Source organism: Anas platyrhynchos, chromosome 21 (assembly GCF_047663525.1).
Source record: "Anas platyrhynchos isolate ZD024472 breed Pekin duck chromosome 21, IASCAAS_PekinDuck_T2T, whole genome shotgun sequence".
NCBI classification, from domain to species: domain Eukaryota; kingdom Metazoa; phylum Chordata; class Aves; order Anseriformes; family Anatidae; genus Anas; species Anas platyrhynchos.
Genome location: NC_092607.1, coordinates 17234057 through 17256161, shown reverse-complemented (window position 1 = coordinate 17256161; position 22105 = coordinate 17234057). Strand labels below are relative to the sequence as shown.

The following is a 22105-nucleotide window of genomic DNA, read 5'->3' as shown; positions in this document are numbered from 1 at the left end:
ATTGCGGGCATGGGAGGGCGAGGCTCAGAGATGGCAGCGGTGGTGTTAAAGCCGGCCGTCACGGGCTGCGCATCGTGCCCGGTGCCTGCGCTGCAGCTGGTGCCACGCAGGTGCCCAGATGCAAGCTCTCCATGGTGAGGGGAAGAGGGGAGCTCCCTCAAACAAGCAGGAGCTGGAAATGCAAAGGAGCCCACAGCCAGCCCGCCGCACTGGCGGCAGAGCAGATGGAGAAGGAGGGGCAGAGGCTGTTTTCTGGAGTGTTTGTCAACACGGGAAGGAGAAGGAGGAGGTGGAGGAGGAGGAGGAGCTGTGCTTTCTGCTTTCTGGCCTTGTGTGGTCGCACCCGGGGTGCCTTGGAGGGAGCCCCAGCCTGGCCAGGAGCCCCAACCCCACAGCACCCAGAGGAAAGAGACTCTCACACTGGGGATGGGGGCAGTGGAGAGATCCTTACCCAAGCAGCAGGTCCTGGGGTCAGCTGGCCACCCGTGGGCAGCGGAGATGCCTCGTCCGTGTGCCAAAACCCAGTCACCACCAGACCCACGGCGCGATTGCTGCTGGCAGTGGGGCCACAGCTACGGGGCCAGGCTCTGCTCTGCGCATCCCCAGCAAAGAGCAGGGCTCAGGTGGCAGCAGAAGAGAGCCCTGGGAGCTGAGAAAGGATCAGTCCCCATCCCAGGGGGGCTGCGCTGCCCGTGGGCACGACTCCTCTGCCTCCCCGCAGCACTTGGCTGTCACTACCCGGCACGTGGCGAGCTCCGGGCACTCCCCCAGGCGTTATCGCCAGCGAGGAAACAGCAAAACCCCAACAATTCCCCTGCAAGATGCCACAGCCTGGGCGGCCCTCAGGCAGGGCTGGCTGTGCTCTGAGCTCTCTTTCTGTTACAGGGGGGCTCTTTGGAGGTTTGGCTTGAGCTGATTTTACAGGTGAGATCCACAGAGCCGCAGCTCCGGGAGCCACGGCAAGGAGAAAGCGGGTTTCAGTGCCTCACAAAGCTTCTGGTCCTGCTCGGCTTGCATAAAGAGGGGATGGAAAAGCAGCAGAACCCCAGAGGAGCAGCCGGCGTTTGGCTGTTACCTAACATCAGCCCGGCGGAGGGGAGGGAGCGCGAAACTGCGTCACCGCATCAGCAGGGAGAGGGCGAGGGGAGAGCGAAACCAAGCGTTTGCTGATTTCAGACAAACAAACCCAGCCGCAAGCCCCGACTTTCGCTTTCCGTTCCTCTCAGCAGCTCCGCAGCGCTTCCAGGGGAAGCTGCTGGGGGGGAGGAATTGGCTCATCCACAGCCCCCACACACAGCCAGGAGCCTCCCGCCTGCACCAGGCTCGCTGCTTTTGTGCTCATTGCAGCTGCTGGGGGCCAAGCTCCAGCCTTGGGGGGGTCTCTGTGGGGCTGGAGCATCTCCTGAGCTGGCAGCTCCTGCGGCAGCACGGAGGTGCTTGGGGACTGCGGAGGGGCTCGGGGGTCCCCCAGGAGCTGGGCAGGAGCTGGCTCAGCTCTGTGCGCTCACACCAGGAGGAGAAAAAGACCCAGGGACCGTGCGTGGGTCACCCACAGCCCTTGGGGAGGTCGGCCCCGGAGGCGAGCCCTGAGCTCCTGCAGCAGCGCAGCCCCCAGGGTGGCTCCCCCCCAAAAACACCCAGGCAGGGAAGGGGACGTGACCGAGCACCCAGCGGGGATGGGGAGCGCAGCACCGGCAGCGTGGGGCTGGCAGAGCGCGTGGCTCTGCCCAGCTGGTGGGGGGGCTGCTCCCTGAGATTCACCCCCATGGTGCGCTTTTGGGGCACAGGAACCCTGGAGCAGCCCCAGAGCCCCCCCCCCAGCCGTGATGAAGAGCCCAAAGGCGAGGGCAGGAGGCAGGGACTGCAGCAGAGGCCCTTGCTTCTACTTCTCAAGTCCCAAACCCAGCCCTATCGCAGCTCACCAGGGCCCTGCCCAAGCCATGTTCCAAGCCTCAGCTGCGCAAAGCCCCCGGATGCCTGCAACCCCTCTTGGCAGGGAGGGGGGACACCAAGGGGCTCCCGGCAGCGAGAGCTTTTGGGGATGGGGCTCTGCTGCTGCGAGAAAGGATCAGTCCCCATCCCAGGGGGGCTGCGCTGCCTGTGGGCACGACTCCTGTTGCCTCCCCGCAGCGCTTGGCTGTCACTGCCCAGCACGTGGCGAGCTCCAGGCACTCCCCCAGGCGTTATCGCCAGCGAGGAAACAGCAAAACCCCAACAATTCCCCTGCAAGATGCCACAGCCTGGGCAGACCGTGGCAGGCTCAGCCAGGCAGGGCTGGCTGCGCTCTGAGCTCTCTTTCTGTTACAGGGGGGCTCTTTGGAGGTTTGGCTTGAGCTGATTTTACAGCAGAACCCCAGACGAGGCAGCCTTCCCCTTTTGGGGATGGGGCTCTGCTGCTGCAGGACGGGCACACACCTCGCCGAGAACAGGGTCGTGGACTGTTCTCCTGGGGACGATGCCCAAGGCTCGCTGCCCCCCCAGTTTCTCCCTTTCCAACACCCCGAGCTGACCCCTTCAAACCACGTCCCCAAGCCCATGGGATCGTGAAAGGCAGCGGTGGCTGCAGGACCCTCATCCTGCTGCACCCTGGCCCCGTGCCACATGGGCAGGAGAAGCCAAGGGTTATTGCACCTCTCCGTTCCTCTCTGGTGTGACACGCTGGGGCTGTCCCAAGTACAAAGATAGCCAGAAAGCAATTAGTGCCCTACCTTAATGACAGGCAGCCTTGGAAGGGAAAAGCCTCTGATTAGGAGGGACGTGGCAGCTCCTGGAGCTGCGGCCCCGGGTTCAGGCTCAGCTGAAAGTGAACAGAAGCTGATACCGCGGAGGGATGAGCAACTCCTCCTCACGGTCGCCTGCCCTAACTCCTGCAAACAGCTCGGTGAGCTCGCTGCTATCGGGCAGAGCACACGGGGCACCGAGCAGAGCTGGAGCCGTGCCACACACACAGTGCGGCACGTGGCCCGTCCCAGCGTAACACCCCAAGAGCAACGAAAGCAGAAAGGGCTCGGCACAACTAACCAGCTGCCCGCTGCGTTATCACCTGAAAATTAAGGCTGGTGCTTCGGGCAGGACATGGCTGGTGCAGGAGCATGGCCTGTGTCAGGGTAGCAGGCACCTGGGGTCAGATTTGCTGCTGGAATCAGAGATAGCAGCAGGAAACGTCAGGTTGGGGACGCAGGAGGCGCGAAGAAAACCCAGGAAAACACCCAGCTGCAACTGCTTGGGTGCCTGCACCAGTGGCTTCTCCCCTCAAAGCACCAGGTGCCCCTCTCCAAGCCGCTGTTCGTGCCTTCCTTTAATGAACCCGTGAGGTTTTTCCTCGAGCTTTACACCTCTCGGTGTTTTACCACACCAACACACCCAGATAGAGCCAGACTCACAGCACACAGCTCTTATCTGTCCCAGGATCACAGCCCCCAGCCGCCCAGAGGAAAACCACAGCACAACCCCCAATCAGCTCCTTCAACACCCAGACATCACCCTGTGCCCACACTGCTCGAAGGATCTGGAGCAGCTCTTTGTCCCGGCGAGCACACAGCAAACACACGTGGCTATTTGGTTTCGCTTCACTCAGCGTGTGCCTGCCCTGGTTTGCAACCCTAGCCGTGACAGCCAGACGCAATAAACCAGCGAGAGACTCTTTCAAAAAAATATTTATTAGCTCCTTGAAGTGACCTGTCATTGCTGCTGCCAGATCGAGTTCATAGAAAACCTCACACTTCAAGCCCCCAGCTCCTCCCAGCCGGAGACGGTGTAAACACGGCCACACGCAGCCGGCGCGCGCCTGCACACGGGAACAGCGGGGAGACTCGCAGCAAGTTGAACCCTCAAAAGGCAGAGCTGAGCTGAACACCCCCCTTCCCGCAGCCCCCAGAGCATCTTCTTCCTAGCAGGGGGGGGGAAAAACGACAGCAGGGCCTGCAGCAGAGACACCCGGTGGGATAATGCTGGGCTCTGGGCACCGGGCTGCAGCCCGCTCAGCGTCGTCGCTGAACTCCTCTGCTGCACCCGACCCCCCCTCTCCTGCCTGAACGTGGTGCCGTGGTCACAGCCAGGAGGGCTGTGCTTAAAAAAAAAAAAAAAATCCCCCTTTGAGTAAAAAAAAAAAAAAATAATAATAATAATAATCCCAAACAATGTTTTTTTTTTCTCTTTTCTTGAAGAAAAATAGAAAGAGACCCCTAAGTCCTCAGAAGCTACAGCTCTTCCCAGCCCTCTGCGTTCCTCGGTTCCTTGGGGGATCACAACCTGGGACAGGTCCCTCCCCTCTCCTTCCCTGCTCAGGCCCTTGCTGTGGCCGCAGGGTTGTTCGCAGCGCCCGCACCCTGTGCCGAAACCAGGCTCTGGCTCGGGCTCACGGCCACACACCGAGGGTGGCCCCAAACTCACGGCTGCAGGTGACCCACGGACAAAGCCACCCCTGCTCCCCTCCCACAGGGGAGGGAGAGGGAAAGCAGCCGGCTCCCTGCTCATCCCATCACTTCCCGCCGGGCCCTCAGCAGCCAGATTTGTGCCTGCTCAGCACTTTTGTGTTTCCTTAATCTCCCTCCTGCCGCCTTCGCCTCCTCGCCCTGAGCCCCTGCTCCTCCGACACAGCTGCTCCAGCCGCGGCCGGGCTGAGAGGCGTGGAATAATTATTCCAAGAGAGCAGGGAGGGAAGCTTTATAAAAACTTCAGCCTTTTTTTTTCTTTTCTCTTTCCTCCAAACGGGGCAGAGCGTTTTGCCTCCCTTCTCCGGGCATCCTTCCTCCCCCCCTGCCTGACCTGCACACCTCCTCGTTCCCAGCTCCAGCCGCTCTGAGTCTCGTTACCCCGTGCCGCTCGTTACACCGCTCCTCTCCCTGCAGCGCAGACAGAGAAAAAAAAAAGGCAGTTCCACCCAGAGCGCCGCGACGAACGTCCCTCCAGGCAGGTCCCCCCACCTTTTCACTTCTGCTCCGCCTCGTCGGCCAGCGCCGTCACCTCGATGGTGGCAGCGGCGTGCTCAGCCACGGGGCCCTCGGGGGGCACGGTCAGCACCGCGCTGCCGCCGGCGGCGGCCACGTGCGTCACGTTCTGGATGGCGGTGCCGAGCCCCGGCAGCGTGAGCAGCTGGAAAGGGCTGACCACCTTCACCACCGTGCTGCCGTCCTGAGCCGCCGCCGTGCTCAGCACCGTCAGGTTGGGAGCGTCCGGGTGGATTTCCACCGCGCCGGGGAAGGAGGTGCCGGAGGAGGCCAGCACCGTGTAGCCACCCAGCAAGGGGGACGCCGGGGAGCTGGCGGCGGGCGGCTGGGACGGGCTCTTCCCCAGCACCGAGGGCGTGAGGGTGGAGACCACTTTGCCAAGAGGGAGGCTGGAGAGCTGGGACACGGTCGGGGTGACGGCGATCTGCGCCGGCTGGGAGAGGACCTGAGAGGTGATGGCAGCTGGTCCGGAGGTGGCCCTGGTGAGCCGGGGGCGTTTTAAAGGCGCGGGGACGGAGACGGGAGTGAGAGTCATCAGCACGTTGTTGAGGTGCTGCGATTTGTGCTTCAGCTCCTTCGCCCGCTTGCGGTGCTCATCGCACTGCTGCTCCAAAGCTGCAAGGAGACAAGGATCAGCGGCACACCCCAGGGCGAGCTGCCCCAGGGCTCTGCCACCAGCCTCAGCTTTAACACAAAGCCCATTTCCTTAGACAAAAAGGAAACACCCCGTCATACATCCCCAGGGTGTACCTGCCAAATCCCGCGTGTACTGCTCCCTCGAGCGATCCATCTGGCACTTGTGGCTGGCCAGGACCTTCTTGACCAGATCCAGCATCCCGAAGTTCTGCACGACGTTGTTGAGTAGGACGGCGTCTTGAAAAGAATACACAGGCCTTTGAGGAACACAAGACTCCCAGTGCCAAGTATTTATGGTTTTTGTAAGAAGCCAAATGAAAGCAAACACATTCAGCCGAGACAGCCAAAGTCTGCATGAGGGTAACGCAAGAGGCTGGGCAGGAGATGACAAAAGACATAAGAAAGGTCGCTAGCAGATAAGCAGCCCTCTCCTACTTAGCAGGGATTGATAAGAAATCTGGCACGGTAGCTGCCTGCTGTGTTGTTATTCCAATGGCCTCAATTCCCACTTCAGTTCCTCAGCCAAAGATTTGTCTGGAGACCTCAAGCCAGCGGATAGGAAACCCCAGAGTGCCGGGGGAATTCTGACCACGAGGCTCGAAGCCTGCCCGCAGCCACCAGGAGCGAGCAGCTGTGGCAGGAGCCATGCAGCTGGCAGCCTCGCTCTCCCCTCCCACACCTGCAGCGAGCTGAGGGGGTCATTCCAGCCTGCATTTATGAGAGCGATGAGCTAGAATGAAATTAAATGCGTTTCCTTTTTATTTCACTTTTGATTTCTCTGCAATCTGATTAAATTATGACAAACTGCCTCCCTCTAGTGTCATCCAGGTGTCTCCAAGGGGAAAACCCACCAGCCCCTCTGCTCAAATGTCTCTTCCCAGCATAGCCAAGAGCCCAAGACCTGCTCCTTACCACCGAGCTGCAGCGGGGGATCCTGCGCTCGCTGCTGCAAGCCCTTCATGGTCTCCACTAGCTCCTGGTGGAACTCATGGATGATGTCGTCCAGAAGACCCACGTCCTTCAGGCCTTGCCAGAAAGCAAACGTGTCATCTGGAGAAAGACAAAGCAAGGGAGACCCACAAAACCCTCAGAGATGGGAACGGGGGTTTTATGGCTCTCTCAGAAAAAGGGGCTGCACATCACAAGCCCCCAAGTGATAGCGATTTTCTCTGCAGGACAGGGGTGCTGTGAAGCCCAGCTCCTTCTCCAGCTCAGAATTCAAGCTGGGTGTAGGGGCAAGCTAGAGATGAAGCAGGAGCCCCTCCTGCCTGGGTGCCACATCTGCTTCCTCAGCTCAGATTACACCAGAGGAGCACAAGAAGCATTTTACAGCCACTCCGACTCTTCCTTCCCTAGAGCCACACCACGGCTGGACATTTTAGTGCTCAGAAACAATTTCATCTCAAGCCGACGCCGCGGTCAGACCGCTGGGCACTGGTGAGCAGCAAACAAATAACCCCAGGGGAGGTTCGAGCAGGGCTGCTCCTGCCAGAGGCTTCCTGCTCCTGGTCCCTGCCGTTCCCCTCCTCTCCCGGCATCGCCTCCAACCTCTGCCCCGGATGCTTTGCGCCGAGCTGAGCCGGATGCTTTGCGCCGAGCTGAGCCGTTACCTCCGATGCTGGTGGTCCAATCGCTGGCATCCTCGCACGTTTCTATGGTAATCGTGGCTGGGGACCCGTTGACTGCAACCAATAGCAAGAAAAGAGAAGAAAAAAAAAAACAAGTCCTGATTTTTCTCTGCGTTTCTCAGGGGCTGGTTGAGGGATGCGCTCCCTCGCTGCGCTGCTGCGACTGCTCTGTTGTTATTGCAGCAGGGACGCTTTCATCTGATCCTTGCTCTCCAAGCCGAGCAGAGAGGGACGCCCAAGGGGCTTGCTGTGCCTGCAGGACTTATTTTTCCACCCTGAGCGTAATGCCACAGAGATTACTTCTGCAATCCTTGCGCAAGACGCAAGGCGCTCTCCTCCCAGTCCCCTCTGCACACACGCTGTTGTTGCTAAGAGCAAAAGTCAGATTTTGAGCCCGATTTCCTTGCATCCCTTCTGGGCAGCTCACTGCTTGCCAGACCTGCATGCCTGTGGGGTTTCCAGAGCCTCGCAGGGACCAGCTCCCCCCTCGCTGCCCACCAGACCTCAGGGATTTGTGTCCCCAGAGCCTGGCAGCCAGCATCGGTCCATGCACAGGAGCAGGAGATGGGAAATCTGGGCCAGAGACGTGGCCGTGAGCGCCCTGGCAGCACTCAGCTGCTGACACCAAATCCAATTACTCTCCCTTTCCTCCACAGCCTGCAGGGCTCTGTTTATTCCAGCACACCCAAGCGCAGGAAGCACCCCCTCGTTAGCCAGCTGTTAATCATGGTGCTGGATTTTAGGAGGGCTCGGAGCAAGCTGCAGCTCTGGAGCCCAGGCAGGCTGTGCCGTGCACTGAAATCAGCATCGGCTTCCCCAGCTGCCGCCACCAAAGCGCCAGGCTCGGCCACGGCAGGCTCCCTGCAGGGCACAGGCACTCTGCTGCCAGCACCCTGCCCCACGGGCACCATCAGGAGCCCTTGGGGGGCATTTCTTAACTCTCAGCAGCCAAAAGAGCTAGAGGAAAAAAAAAGAAAAAAAACCTACATTGAAATTTAAAAACTTTCTAATATAACAGTTACCTGTAACTATAGGTCAAATTAAATCTAGGGCTAAAGCTACGCAGCCACAAAATCATTTACGTCCAGTTTCATAAACTACATGCACGAGGGCAGATAAAAATCTGTTGTATTCCCTGATTCTCTTTAATCTTTCAGCAGACAAAACCAATAAATAATTCAGGCAGGGAGCGTTAAATGAAAGCCCATGAATTATTCAGGCCAAAGTCAGTTTACAGCTGGGAGAGGCGCAGGAGGACTCCTGCCCCAGCACCACTGCGCAGCCGGGGGCCACGCAGACCCCAGCTCCTGCGAGGAGCAGGACACGGCGCCGACCAGCAGCTGGGACGGGGGTGACTTCATCAAGCAACGACTATTGTGCTCTTACAGATTAATTGCGGTCTTCTGCTTCAGCTACACAGTTTGGGGCAAGCCAGGATGGCAGAAGGGCGGCTCTTCAGGTCATGCAGTGTTACAGAGCAACTAGGTGAGTTATTACATCTCTGCCAGGGTGCACTAACAACGACTCTGCCTAGCTCTGCTATGGGGAATCCTGCAACAGAGCAGGGAGAAAAAAAAAAGCAGAGAATAAAAACAACCCACAAAGCATAAACTAATTAAAAAATAGAGGCAACGTGAGGGGCGGTCGGTACGCGGTGTTTGTTACGCTTTAATTCTTCAAAGCCCCTGCTGCAAGGGTGCTCGGATCGCTGCACCTACCATCTGCAGAAGCAGGAGTGAGAGGAATGTACTCTGTTGAGGTCTGGCTGGTCAAAGACACCCTGGCTCCAGTCAGGTCGATTTTGGTGCTCCGGCAGGTGTTGGAGCAGACCTTTGTGTGCTGGTAGAAATCCAGCTCCCCCGAGTCCATGATCTTCCTGCAAGAGAGAAGCAAGAAGGGGAACACGCTCACATCAGGAGCTGGAGGAGCAGCTCCTGACAGGGACAACCCGCGGAGCATCCCCCCAGACATCTCAGCACCCCGGGGCAGAGCAGCTGCCAGGCTCTAATGCTCAGCTTCTGCCTTCCTTTAACATGATGCCTGCCAGCAGGACGGAGAAGGAGGGAGGAGCATTACCCTGGGGACAGGCAGCTCGATGAATGAGCTCCGGGGCTTTGCTCAGCACACCAGCACGAGCTGGAGCAGGCAGAGGCAACGGGCTGAGGCCCCTTGCCAAGTTCTCCTGTCCTTACAGGCAGCGTTAACAGTCCCTTACAACAGCATCCACAGCCTGTGCCATGCCGGCCACATGCACAAATCCAACCACTTCTTGGTGCTCCAGTGGTGGGGAAGCCTTCAGGAGGCCAGGGTGGTGAGGAAAAGTCCCACCGAACACATCGTGCTGCAGCTGAGGTGCAGAGATGGCACCAATTTGATTTCCAAGCCCTCCTCTGCCACATCTCAGAGCCTCCTGCCCAACCGAACTGCCATCAGAGCTTCTTTGACACAAACAGATCCGAGAAGTGACGAGCACGTGGCTGCTCCTCCCAAAGACCACAGCATGGGCAAAGAGGTCATTAACCACTTCAGCAAAACACTGCCTCGTGAAAGCGAAGGGAACTTGCTTGCTGGCAGGCTGACGGCTTTCAAAGAAAATTTTACTCAACAGCTAGAGTGAGGAAAGAGGAAGGACCAAAAAAGTAATCACTCCTCCCAGAACACCATTTGGCCTTCCTCTTTTTCATAGCTGCACACAGAGATTCATGTGCAGAAGGGGAAGACAGAGCTGGGTGAATTTCTGGTGACCTACAAGGAAACATTTTTTTCACCAATAAAGCACTCAACTTGGGCTGGGAGCCTGAAGATGCACACGAGCTCTTTCCTAAGGATGTATTCCTGTAAAACTAAGAACGTCCTTAGAAGAATTGGGACAAATCTGCTCCCAGCAGATCTTCTGCTTGGTAGAAGCAAGCCTTCAACATTAAGAGCCCAAACACTGCCATTCCCCTAACAGCTGTGAGTAGAGAGACCTTTCCCTGCCACCTCGGGCAATGCTCTGTTTTGATCAGTCAATGATCAGTTTTGATCCCTCTGTGATGCTGAACGTCCTCCTCCTCTCCCCAGAGCTCCATGTGCTCTGCTGCCCTGCTCTGAGGGCATCCCCACCTCCGGACAAGCTCACCAAGAGCACCCACCTGCACCCCTGAACCTGCCCCCATGGGAAGCAGAGCTGCCTGCCCCACGTGCCAGGAGCAGGGCAGCACTTGGCCTCCAGACAAGCTTGCCTGGGAGCTTGTCCCATCTCCTGAGCAGATTTTTCAGCACGGGGTTTGTGGTTTTAGCCAGGGACCCTCACTGGTCTGACAGACGCCTGGTTCATGCAGGGAGGACAGAGAAGAGAGGTCCCAGCTTGGTCCCGTGAGCACCCACCCCATGCACGCCCGCAGACTGCAGCAGAAAGGAAGTCTCAGCTCGGAGCAGAGATAGCAGGAAGCCTGCTCCTTCCCCTTTTTCACTCGAGAGCACATAAAAAGAGATGGGACATAAACTGAGGCTTCTAATTTTAGTTTATAAGTAGGGTTAAGCAAAGGATGTGGCACCACTGGTGTACATCATCTCCCCTTAGACCGCCCTGAGTCGAAGCAAGCTGCTGGCCAAGCACAACCTGAGCTTCCTAAGATTTGTCTCCATGGGCTGCCTGGCTTGCCTTCAGACATTCCTCGTGAAGATTGTTTTTTGTCCCTTGAAAGACCTGCCTTGCTGAGGCATAAGCCTATTATGCAAAAACCTACGTGGAGCAAAAGCTGCTTAGAAGGAGTATGAGGGATGCCTGCACTGAAGCAGAAGAAACCAGGCAAATGCAGCGTCACCCTGTGACAAGGCCAGGAAAACACTGACAATTCCTAGGGAAAGAGGTGCTGCCTACAGGCAGAGAGACGGATTTTAATTGAACCAACATCAGGCTGGTGTTAAAGACAACCATAGAAGAATTCAGTAGCTGTAGAACTGCAGAGAAGATAAATGCTTGTATAAATAAGCTTTAAATAAGCCCTTGGGGGAAAAAAATGATATAAAGCAGACATAGTGCAGTAGGAGTGTTGGTTCATGACCAGAGTGACAGTGAGCAGCTCACACTGAGAACCTGTACGCAGCACAGCTGAACCACCAGGGGCCACTAAAATTTTCACTGACCTTATGGCAGCTGGGAACCCAGCTTGGTTTGAGTTCTAAGAACCCAGGGAAACACGTGCTGCCCCAAATTATTCCCTATGCACAAGGATACACAAATTCTTTGGATGGGTAACACCAGGGCCAGGCTGTTACTAAGTCAAGTGTTCAGCAGCACACTCGTGCTCTCCACAGCAAAAAAAAAAAAAAAAAAAAAAAAGGCAAAAACAAGTGTTGAAGGGTCCGTCCCACCCCACCGTTCTCCACCAGAGAACAGAAATTGCTGATGTTGCTGCATACAAACAGAGACTGACCGGAGCATGATCCCATTCATCCGGATTGCCCGCTTCCAGTCCTTCAGGGTCGACTTGCCCGCCAAGTGGACAAACTCCTTGGGACTAATGAGGCGATCGTTGAACTGCAGGAGGGAGAAATGCAACGTCAGTGGGAATTGGCCCCCCCTTTTTTTTTTTTTATTGCCCTAAACACCCAGCTCGAACTGAACCCGTGAGCTAAACTAAAAGCAACCTCCAGAATGAGGAAGCTCTCTAAAGAATTGTTTTATGACCAGTCTTAGAAAGCGTTTCCCAAGTCCAGGTCTCTTTTCCATGCTCACGTTAATCGACGTTATCGTGAGCACTCTCATTCACAATTACTGCACAAGAAACTGCTTCTCTTTAGCAAGCGCATGGGTTTCAGCACAAAGGTTGGTTTCAGGTAGCAGCAGAAGCAATCACCTGCACCAGTAGCTGTTCTCCTCTCCTACGAAGGAGGAGGAACATCTTGTGGAAATCCCTCGTGCAGCCCAGCCCAGCACAGATGCTACCTCAGCAGGGTGCTGTGTAGTCAGCGTGTAAATGCCACGGATGCCTTACTACAGCATCACACACAGCACGTTCCTGGAAATGAAAGTTTGGCCCTCCTCCCCAGATCCATGCAGGTTTTAACCATGAATCCTCCAGGAGAGGGGAGCGACCGTTCAATGTTTTATTAATTTCTCAACAAATCCTCAGTTTCTCTCAAACTGAACGGACAGGGAAGTTCCCAAACTCTCCAGTAATGCAGTTAAATTGGGACAGCATCTCTCGAGCAGGTCGGATCGGTTTGGCCAAGCCAACACGTACCACGTATTAATATCCCAGAAATTTCTCCCTCTCCCACCACGACATGGTTGTGATGCAAAAAAAACTTGCCAAAGCTTACTGAGAGGGACCAAACCGAGAAAAAGGCATGCAAGGCAGCGATGCTGTCACGGGAGGGCTCAAATCCTTCATTTGGGAGCACATCAGGGACGCTCCCCGCTCGTGTCACAGTGTCACAGCCCATCACCCTCACCTGCACACACTTCACATTGATCCCAGGGCAGACAAATTTCCTCCAGATGAGGTTGGCTTTGCTGTCTCCGCAGGTGATGGGGTACACAATCTCTGCCTCCAAAGTGTCCTCATCTTCAGCCATCTTCACTTCTCACAGGGAACAGAGGAAGGGACAGATCAAAAAGAAACGTGAGCCACAGCCCCCAGCTGGCAGCACACGCAGTGCTAAAGCTCAGCATCAAAAAACATTGATAATGCACATGGGGCAGGGGTGGGAATGAGGTTTTGTGGCCACAACTCACTTGCAAGTTTCTACTAAAGCATCCAGCTACCCTGGGAATTAGTGCAGAAAAATTAACAGCAATCCAGCCCCAGCTGAATGCACAGAAATCAGTGGCCAGGGCTGAAAATCCAGTTCTTGGTAACAATGAAAGGAATGGTGTTGGTAGGGCAATTACACATTCACCCGTGTTTTCAGAATGTAGCTGATTTTAAGGCACGTCCAGCCCCACCTGGGTTACAGCGCTTGCTCACTGAATTCAATTTTGCTTGTAGCCAAAGCAGGTGGCAAAAAACAAAATCCCTGCTTGTGCTGGGTGGGAAAGCAAGAGCTGGAGAGGGCAGACAGCAGGCACACGGGTCTCAGCCTGCACCAGGAGAGGGCAGCAACGCTCCAGCAAGCATCACCCAGCCACAGGCTCCTTCCCAAGCCCAGCACAGAATCCCTGCTGGGGGGCAGCCCGGAGAACACCCCTGGCACAGGGCAGCGATGCAGGTGTGCCCACAGAATCCCCCTGCTCTCACCAGTCCCCTCCCTGAGCCCCACGCTGCAGCGAGCAGGGCTGGCTCCTGCTGCCAGGGGGCTGCAGCTCGGGCTGAACCTACCTAAGACCGCTTCCTTCAGGTGTGTAGATGCTGTGAAGGCAGCGGCGGCCGCAGCAGCCGCATTTTCCGTCTCCAGAGTGTCTTCATTTATGTCACCGCTGGTAAGAAAGAGAAAAATACGCAAAATTAAGCGACGTGGAACTGCGACCTCCATTCTGATGTTTCGAGGAGATGCGGCTCCAGAAGTCATCCCTGCTATGTCATCCCTGCTATGTTCTCCCACCAAACTTGGTGCTGGTTTTGAGAGGCTCGGCTGTTTTCCTTTACAAGGACAAGAAGCTGCCACCAGTCCGGGAGCAGCAGCTGCCCGTCTCAGCTCTGTGATCCCAGCCCCACGGCACTGACACCGACACAACCCACGGCACAAGGTCCTGTGGGTGCAAAGGAAGGAGACACAGAGCTGCCACCACAACCGCGGTTTGGGTCAGACCCTCCCTTACGAGTCTCTGCCAGCTTTGTCTAAGAAAACTCCCCAGAAAAACCTGTGTGAGGTGCACGTGCTGCCCCCCTGGAGCAGGACCTCAGGGAGCGACACAAGCACCGTGCCAGAGCTCATCAAGCCTCGACAGCAGATCCATGAACAGAGATAACCCAACGCAAGCTACAGACCCACCGCTGCACTCTCTCCTCCTCTTACAACCCCATCTACGTATAATATTAATTAAACCAGATCTGCTTCCAGCAGTGGAGACCGCTTTCCTCTTCCCTACGCCAGAGCCCTCAGACTTCACTCGGAGCTCTGCTGATGGACTCAGGGCTGGTTCCTCACCACACCACATCCTTCCTATGTGCCTGACAAAGCTGCAGAACACAGCCAAAAGCTCTGGACACTCCATGGGACACGCTCCTCGCCACCAAGGCTTCCCAATTGGTCACATCTGCAGGCACGGTGTGTGTTGGAGCGCTCCTGGAGGGGTTTAATGGGGACATTTGTTAGTGGAGACATCTGATGGCTGCAGGAAGCTTGCTGGGCCTCTGGGGTCCTGCAGGAGGGAGAAGGGTGGAAAAAAAACTCTTCTTGCCACATGCTTCCATGTGTTAACTTCCCAAGAAAAGCTGTCTGGAGAACCTAAGCCTGAAATCTGTCCTCTTTGGGGTGAATTAAAACAATAGCCCCAGTGACTCACCAGCAGCTGCGCTTCCCACCTCCGGTGCCACAGGGACCAGTTCAAGAGCAACTGGTTTTTCAGTCCTGGCCTCCCAGTGCAGGGCTTTGGGGCGGGACTGGGGCTTCAAAGCATCGCTCCCCTGCTCCAGCCTGGGGGCGAGCAGGGCACAGAAGATAAGGAGCCCACGTGGGCGGCATCTCCAGCACCCGGTGAGTAAGCTGGGAGATCCGCAGATCAGGCTGCAGCGGGGTGAGAGCACAGGGAGTGGGAGATGGAGCTGGTTTGGGGAAGGGAGGCACCACGGGGATGGTCCTGCTGCCTCTGCGGCACACGAGGACCTGTTCTGAGTGCTGGAAAGTGACGGATAATGCAGAACGGCGCTAAAGGGTAAATCCTGAGCTTATATGCCTGCACACGGGTTAATATTACAGAAGCAGCGGTTTGACATGGGAAAGAGAAGAGTTTTAACCTGTTTTTTGCATCGTTTTGCTACTTGTTTTTTGCGTTTCTCTGGGTTCCTTCAGGGAAAAGCCAGAAACACCACTTCTACAGCACCCTGGGGCAGCAAGAAGGGCAGCAGCCACTCCAGACACACAAAAACCAGCGCTGCCCAGTCCTGGTCCTGACCTTCCTCTGCCTGCAATCAGGTAAAAAACCACCTTATCCACCGACTGATCTACCAGAGTCACCCTGGCAGAAAGTCAGCTTCTGAAACACAGAGCCTCCTGCAGTGCTTCGCTGCACTCACACCACTCCTAAAATGACCAAAAATTGTTATTTGGTTGGGAGAAATAACCCAGCCCACATTCTCAGTCCCATCCTTCAGAGACAAAACAACCAACTTCAGCAGCTTAGAAGAAAAAAAACAAGCAACTACAGAAGTCTGTCAGCTCAGGAGACATAACTAGAGGAAAAAAAGGAGAAAAGCAACACAAAACAGGGCAGTTTCTCCACCCTGCCTCCCCCCATCCTGTTCTGGAGAGCCTCAGGCAGACACAGGAGGAGCAGGAGACCCGAGGCACCCCCACGGTACATCCCACCACTCCGGTCACCATGACAAAGCCGTGGGATGCAGAGCCCTGCTCACGTGCCATGGGGAGGCTCTGCTCCTCAGCTCCCGGGGAGAATCCACAAACCAGAGGGGAGAGGGCAGAAAAAGTGCAGGGAAAGCCACGGCCTTGACTCCCCTTTCTCCTCCGCTCCTGCCTTCCCTGGAAACTTGGGGAAAAAAAAGAGAGAGGTCTCCAAAACACTGCAGCAGGAGCGCTCACCAGAAACACAAGCAACGCATCGGGGCACAGGAGCCCAGCCCTTTTCCAAGCAGCTCTGAAAGCAAAGCTTCCTGCTGATTATTAGTTTCTCCATTTCCCCCCTCTGCCTTTTCCAGTCAATACTGAAACGCTGGAGCTAATTAAGCTCCCAAGCCTTGCCCGTGTTACTTTTCCAAGCAGCGAAAGCAGACCCAGAAGAGCACTGGAGAAGTGCACCAAGCCCCAGCTCTGCCAGGCTGGGCTCGGCCACTCCTGCAGCCTCGGGGCTTCCCAGCACCACATAAGAGGAGCGAGGAGCTCAAAGCCCAGCTCAAAGCCTCCCTCGTGCTCCTGCCACGACTGAGAGGCGCAGAGGAACCCCAGCTGCTCTCCTTGCACCAGCTGGGGCTGGAGAGGGAAAATAAGAGGGTGAGGAAGCCAAAGCCAGCTGCTGAAGCACCCCAGGAGGAGCAGGAGCCCAGCAAAGGCAATCCTCTGACTTGAGGAGCCCGGGGATGGCTCCTTCTGCAACACAACCTGGCCACCAGCATGGTGGGAGCCTCACAGGTCAGGCTGTACGAGCCTGAGGTCCAAGCCTGTCCCACAGCCCTGCAGCGATGCCCCGGTATGCCAGAACCAGGGTTTGGGATGCTTCAAAAAGCCCCCGAGGAATCTCCTGGTGCCTGCAGAGTTTTGCTGTGCTTATAGGCACAGCTACAGGAGACATCACCTCCTGCTGTACAGCGCTGCTCCGGCCATACAGGGAACACTGCGGGGTGAGGAGAGGATTCCGAAGAAAAATGGGAGGAAAAAAAAAAAAAAAGAATTAAAAAAAAACAAACCAACCAAGCCAGTCCCTGCCACAGCTCGTGTTGCAGACAGCGTGGTGCTGCGAAGACTCATAGCCACATGACAAACAGCAGCCGTGCTGCCTCCAAAGAGAGCCACAGCCCCAATTTCATGTCTGGCTGCTGCTCTGCCAGGGAAGCTGAGAGTCACTGCTGGCAGAAGTGTCCGGGAAGCAGGAGGGGCTGAGCTGCCCTTCCCCAGGGCCCCAGCGGGGAGGGAAGGGGCTCTTGGAGGGCAGCAGAGCAGGGATGTGGCAGAGAGGGGCCGCGCGTGGCATCGGCCCCGCTGCCAGCAGAGCTGAGCCTGCTCAAGTTTGACAGGCGCCGCAGCACAGCGGCCGTTTTGTGTTCTAAAAGCTGAAACATGATGCCCCTCCCCAGCGCCGTGACACAGAAATAGCAGGGCATATTTGAGGAAAGGACACAAACGTGCTTTGTGGAGAGAGCAAAACAGAGCCGCTCGCTGCCTGCTGGTTTCAAGCCTGGCAACACCTGAACGAGGCAAACCTGCCCAGAGCCAGCTCCGAGGGGGAGCGAGGATTTTGTACCTGCTCAAAGAGCTCTCGGAGCACTGAGGAGCACTTGGGTACAGACCAGAGAAGGACAGGAGACAAAGTAAACAGCCCACTGCTACGTGGGCTTTCCTGGGACCCCAAACATGACCGAGCTGCTCCGAATAGAGCAGGATGAAACAAGGAACAGGCCCCAAACACCAGCAAGCAGGGTAGGAACTGGGCACGGGCACACTTTAAAAATCACGCAGGTTCGCTGCTTTTGGAGAGGTGTCACCCATCTGACACCACGGCGTTCGAGGGGAATCTCTGCCATTTATGTGCACACGAGCCTGACCCCAAAGCCCAAAGCTCACTGCACTGAGACCGCTCGGAGCTCAGCGAATCAGCCGTGAAAGAAATAATGGAAAAAGAAACAAACAAACAAACAAAAAACATTGGTTTAGTTCCTGGTGTCCTACTGGGACCCCAGTCGGGGCTGTTCCAACAGGCTGGCTCCTCCACACGCATGCTGGAAGCCGTCTCTTACCCGTGCTGGGACAGGTTGGTGGTCACCAGCACCGTCTTCACCTCTTCCACCCCGCTGCCATCCACGGCGTTGTCCGGCGTCGTCACCACCACCACCTCCTCCATGTGCACGCTGACGTCCGGCGTTGCCATCGCTGGGCCAGGGCCGGCCGGAGGCGCAGGGACCCTCGGGGACCGGTGGTCTGCAGAGGAAGGGCAGGGAAGGAGAGGTGAGGAACAATTCCCACTAGGAGCGGAGGGGCTGTAGGAAATCCTGCTCCAAGGAGAGGAGGAGCACCCCCCGAGCACCCAGCCTGAATGAACTTTGCAAAGCCACCGAGGGCGCAGGAGGAGGTGGGGTGGGATGGGGGTATGGGTGGCAAGAGCAGCGTGTCCAGATGGGAAGAAAATAATAATTAAAAAAAAGAGAATTGGCCCACCGTTCACCAAAAAGCTACGTGAAGAGACACAACATGAAGCTGCGCTTCCCAACGCATTTCACATCATCTGCTAGAAGGCCACTAGCTCCTGGAAGCTCCCCCCAGCCTCACTCACATCATTGCTGGGCCGTCCCCGCAGGAACAGGGGCAGCGGGATGGGGGCTGCTCCCCCAGAGCCACGCACAAGCACGACACCGACCCAAACCCAGCCTTCGAGCCGGCAAAAACACGGCGGCATCCGAAAGTTATCTGAGGAGCACGTTTCTGAGAAGTCAGCAGTAGATTTAAGATTGTGTTTACAACTGGCTTCAGCGCTGGCACCTCTCCACGGAGCTGCTGTCCCCATCGGGACACGGGCAGGGACCTCCCCAGGAGTTCCTGGTGCCCAACCTTGCTCGAGGCATCACTAGGAACGTCCCCAACCCCAATGCAGCGCTGCACGTTGCAAGAAGTGGCCTGGAGACACCCCCCAGATGACCAGAAAAGCAGCCCTCACTGGTCCCAGCACCGAGCCACTGGTGCGAGAGGTGAGGAGAGGTAAGAAACAAAATTAAAGGCGGCCTTCAGCAACGCCCAAGCACCCTCCGTTGGCGTTATCACCAGCGACAGCACGCTGCAGTTGGCACACGGAGCCCCCGAGCACACCTCCAGCCCCAAGCAGCACCCGGGTCACCGCTCCGATGTGACCACCAACACCGGGAGCAGCTTTGGGCACCGCGTTCCTCCACCAAGATCCCTTCGGCCAAGCCCAGGCTGGGGCCGAGCCCCGGCCAAAGCTCCCGCCACGCTCCCAAATTTTTGCTTTCGGCGCAAAACTCCAGGAGCAGAAACCCCGCTGCTCCCCCGCAGGACTCTTCCTTACCCCGCTCCACGCCAAGAACCGCCTCGTACAACGCTTTTGTCGCACGGGGGAAAGAAAGGAAATTAATTTTGGCAGCAGCGAGGTACGAGGGCAGGAGGAGAGGAAGAGGAGCAAAACCCCCGGCGCAGATTCCCAGGGCTCTCCCTTACCTGCTGCAGCTTTTTTTTTTTCGGGTGACCCCTCTCCCTGCACCCCCATCCTTTTGGGGTGACCCCCCCGCACCCCAGGGAGCAGCACCAACCTCACAGCTTCCTGCTGCCCACGGTCTTTTTTTTTTTGGGGGGGGGGTTCAGGGGGTGAGGTGGGCTGGGGGGGCGCCGGGCGCAACACGCCAGCAGCCATCGCAGCACCTTTGCTGCTTTATTTTTATATATATTTTTAATTTTTTATATTTTTATATATATTTTTTAATTTTTTGGGGGTGTTTTCTCCCCCAGACCACCAGCACGACCTCAGCCACCCTCCTGCTACCTGTGGCACTGCAGACCCTCGGCTGCCCCCCCCCACACCCCCAAAGAGCAGCCCTGGGGGGACAAGGCCTTGCTGGGGGGGGCACTGCACCACCCTGAGAGGAGGGAGAGGGTTTGTTTTTTGGTGGGGTGGGGGGGGGGGGGGGCCTTCTGCACAGGATAGGGGGTAGAAAGTAAAGGGGGGGCACAGAGAGGGGCATGGCAGCAGGGGGGGCACAGACAGAGGGCTGGGGGGGGGTTGTGTGGGTGGGGAGCAGGGTAAAGGGGGGGTTGCAGAGGTGGGGGGGGGTGAGGAGAGAGAAAATAGGGGGGTGTGAGGAGGAGGGGGGGGCACCACATTGACGTGAGGGGGGTGCTGAGGTGAGGGGGGGGGTGAGGATGAGGAAGGGGTGTCCGGGGGGGGGTGAGGATGAGGAGAAATTGCTCCGGGGGGGGGGGGGGCACGACGAAGAAGGGGGGAGCTCGGCTGTGACAGGACCTGTGCTAGGGGTGGGGGGGGCACCGCAATGACGTGGGGGGGCTCTGAGGTGAAGGGGGGGACCCTGAGGTGAAGGGGGGGCCCTGAGGTGAAAGATAGGGCCTAGGGTGAAGGGGGGGGGCCGAGGTGAAGGGGGGGCCCTGAGATGAAGGGGGGAGGCCTCTAAGATGAAGAGGAGGGCCCTGAGGTGAAGGGGGGGCTCTAAGATGCAGGGGGGGGCCCTGAGGTGAAGGGGGGGGGGCGCGTGGGCAGCGCCTCCAGCGCCGGCCAGGAAGGAGCGAGGGCCGGAGAGGGAGGAAGAGGAGGAGGAGGAGGAGGAAGAGGAAGGCCGTGAAGGGTGTGTAGGGCGGGGGGGGGGCAGCCGGGTGCCGTCCCCGTTCCCCCCCCCACCCCCCTCAGCCCCCCCCCCCCCCGCCGTAACGTCCTGACGCTCCGCGGGGAGGGAGGGGAAGGAGGAGGAGGAGGAGGAGGAGGAGGAGGAGGAAGGGGAAGAAGAGGAGGGAGGGGGTGTGGGGGGGGGGGGGAGGCCCCGCGGCGCCGGGCTCGCCGCTTACCTCAAGAAGCCGGGAACGGGATGGGGTGAGGAGGAGGTGGGGGGGGGGGGAGGCGCCCCCCCCCCCCCGGGCGGCTGCGGCTGAGGGCGCCGGGTGGGTGCGGGAGGGGGGTGGGGAGGGGGGAGGGGGGGCAGAGCGGGGCTGCGCCGCGCGCGCGGCTCTCGGCCCCCCCCCCTCCTCCCCTCCCTCTTCTTCCTCCCCCCCCCTCCTCCTCCTCCTCCTCCTCCTCCCCCCGCCCCGCCGCCACCACCGACGCTTCCGCGCAAGCGCGTTGAGGGTGGTTTTTTTTCTTTTTTTTTTTTTCGTTTTCTTTTTTTTTTTTTTTTTCTGGGGGGGGGGGCCGGGATTTATTTCGCGAAGCCGCCCGTGAAAGAAGTGCCCCGGCCGCGGCACTGCGCATGCGCGGAGGGCGGGGGCTGGGAAGGGGGGGGGGCAGAGAGGAGGGCCCTGCGTGGTCGTGGGGGGTCCCCACGGGCTTTGTACGGCCCCCCTTGTGCCCCCCCCAGGCCTTTTATATCTCCTCTGTGTCCCTCAGTGTCCCCCCGTGTCCCTCAGTGCCCTCCCATATCCGTCAGTGCCCCCCCGTGTCCCTCAGCGCCCCCCCGTGTTCTTCAGTGTCCCCCATGTCCCTCAGTGCCCCCCCCGTGTTCCTCAGTGTCCCCCCCGTGTTCCTCAGTGTCCCCCATGTCCCTCAGTGCCCCCTGTGTCCCTCAGTGTCCACCATGTCCCTCAGTGCTCCCTGTGTCCCTCAGTGTCCACCATGTCCCTCAGTGCTCCCTCATGTCCCTCAGTGCCCCCCCCGTGTTCCTCAGTGCCCCCCCATGTCCCTCAGAGTCCCCCTATGTCCCTCAGTGCCCCTCATGTGTCCCCCCCACATGCACACCCCCAAAAGGCAGGGCTTTTTGCACCTGCCTTTGCCATTGGGACACACATCAGTCCCCACCACATTTTGGGGGGGCTTTCTGTGCCTGTCTTTGCCATGGGGCCACACCACATCAGTCCCCACCGCATTTTTGGGGGGCTTTCTGCACCTGCCTTGGCCATTTTGGACCCCACCTCATTCCCCTCCACATTTCGGGGTGTCCCACTCCATGCACAGCCTGAGGTGTTTGTACCCCCTTTGCCAGGCCGTACGTGCTGCCCACACTGCTGTGGGGCCGCAGGCTGTCCCCGAGGTGCCATCAGTGACCTCCCAAGGTCCGGGTGCCGGGGCTGTCCCCGCTGCAGGCAGCTGGTTCCCAAAATTCGCTTCACTGATGTTCGCAGTGCACGCAGCAGGCCTGCAAGAGCCCTGCAGTGCTGCTGTGCCACCGATTCGAAGGCCCAATAAACGCTAAAAGAGATAAAGCAGCTCTCTGAGGATGCTTTTACTGTCCTTATCAGCTACGAATTATAAAAGGGGAGAGAGAAAAGTGTGTTTTGCAGCTGGAGGAGAAAGGGGCCGTGTCTGTGGCCGTGCTAAGACTCCATGGCCGTTCTCATACTGCCCAAGAGCACTGTGCACAGCTGGGCCTTTCCTCAGCCACAGGGGACACCTCCCTCTAAAATCTCTGT

At 57.8% G+C, this 22105-nt stretch overlaps 1 protein-coding gene across 4 annotated transcripts; it reads right to left on the bottom strand.

The window, feature by feature from the left end:
- Positions 1-3640: 3640 nt before the first annotated feature.
- GMEB2 (glucocorticoid modulatory element binding protein 2) lies at positions 3641-20709 on the bottom strand. Of its 4 annotated transcripts, none has more exons than XM_027442943.3 (10): positions 20552-20709; positions 17770-17950; positions 13522-13619; positions 12656-12786; positions 11635-11738; positions 8932-9089; positions 7196-7267; positions 6498-6635; positions 5700-5822; positions 3641-5564 (listed from the first exon to the last, which is right to left on the bottom strand). In XM_027442943.3, the coding sequence occupies exons 2-10, from the start codon at positions 17898-17900 to the stop codon at positions 4930-4932; spliced, it is 1590 nt and encodes a 529-aa protein (XP_027298744.3). In that variant the 5' UTR covers positions 17901-17950; positions 20552-20709; the 3' UTR covers positions 3641-4929. The 4 variants fall into 4 exon arrangements, with proteins under 4 accessions (XP_027298744.3, XP_071882361.1, XP_027298743.3 ...); XM_072026260.1 differs by lacking the exon at positions 20552-20709 and adding an exon at positions 19050-19073; XM_027442942.3 differs by lacking the exon at positions 20552-20709 and having other exon boundaries at positions 12656-12783.
- Between the last annotated feature and the right edge of the window lie 1396 nt (positions 20710-22105).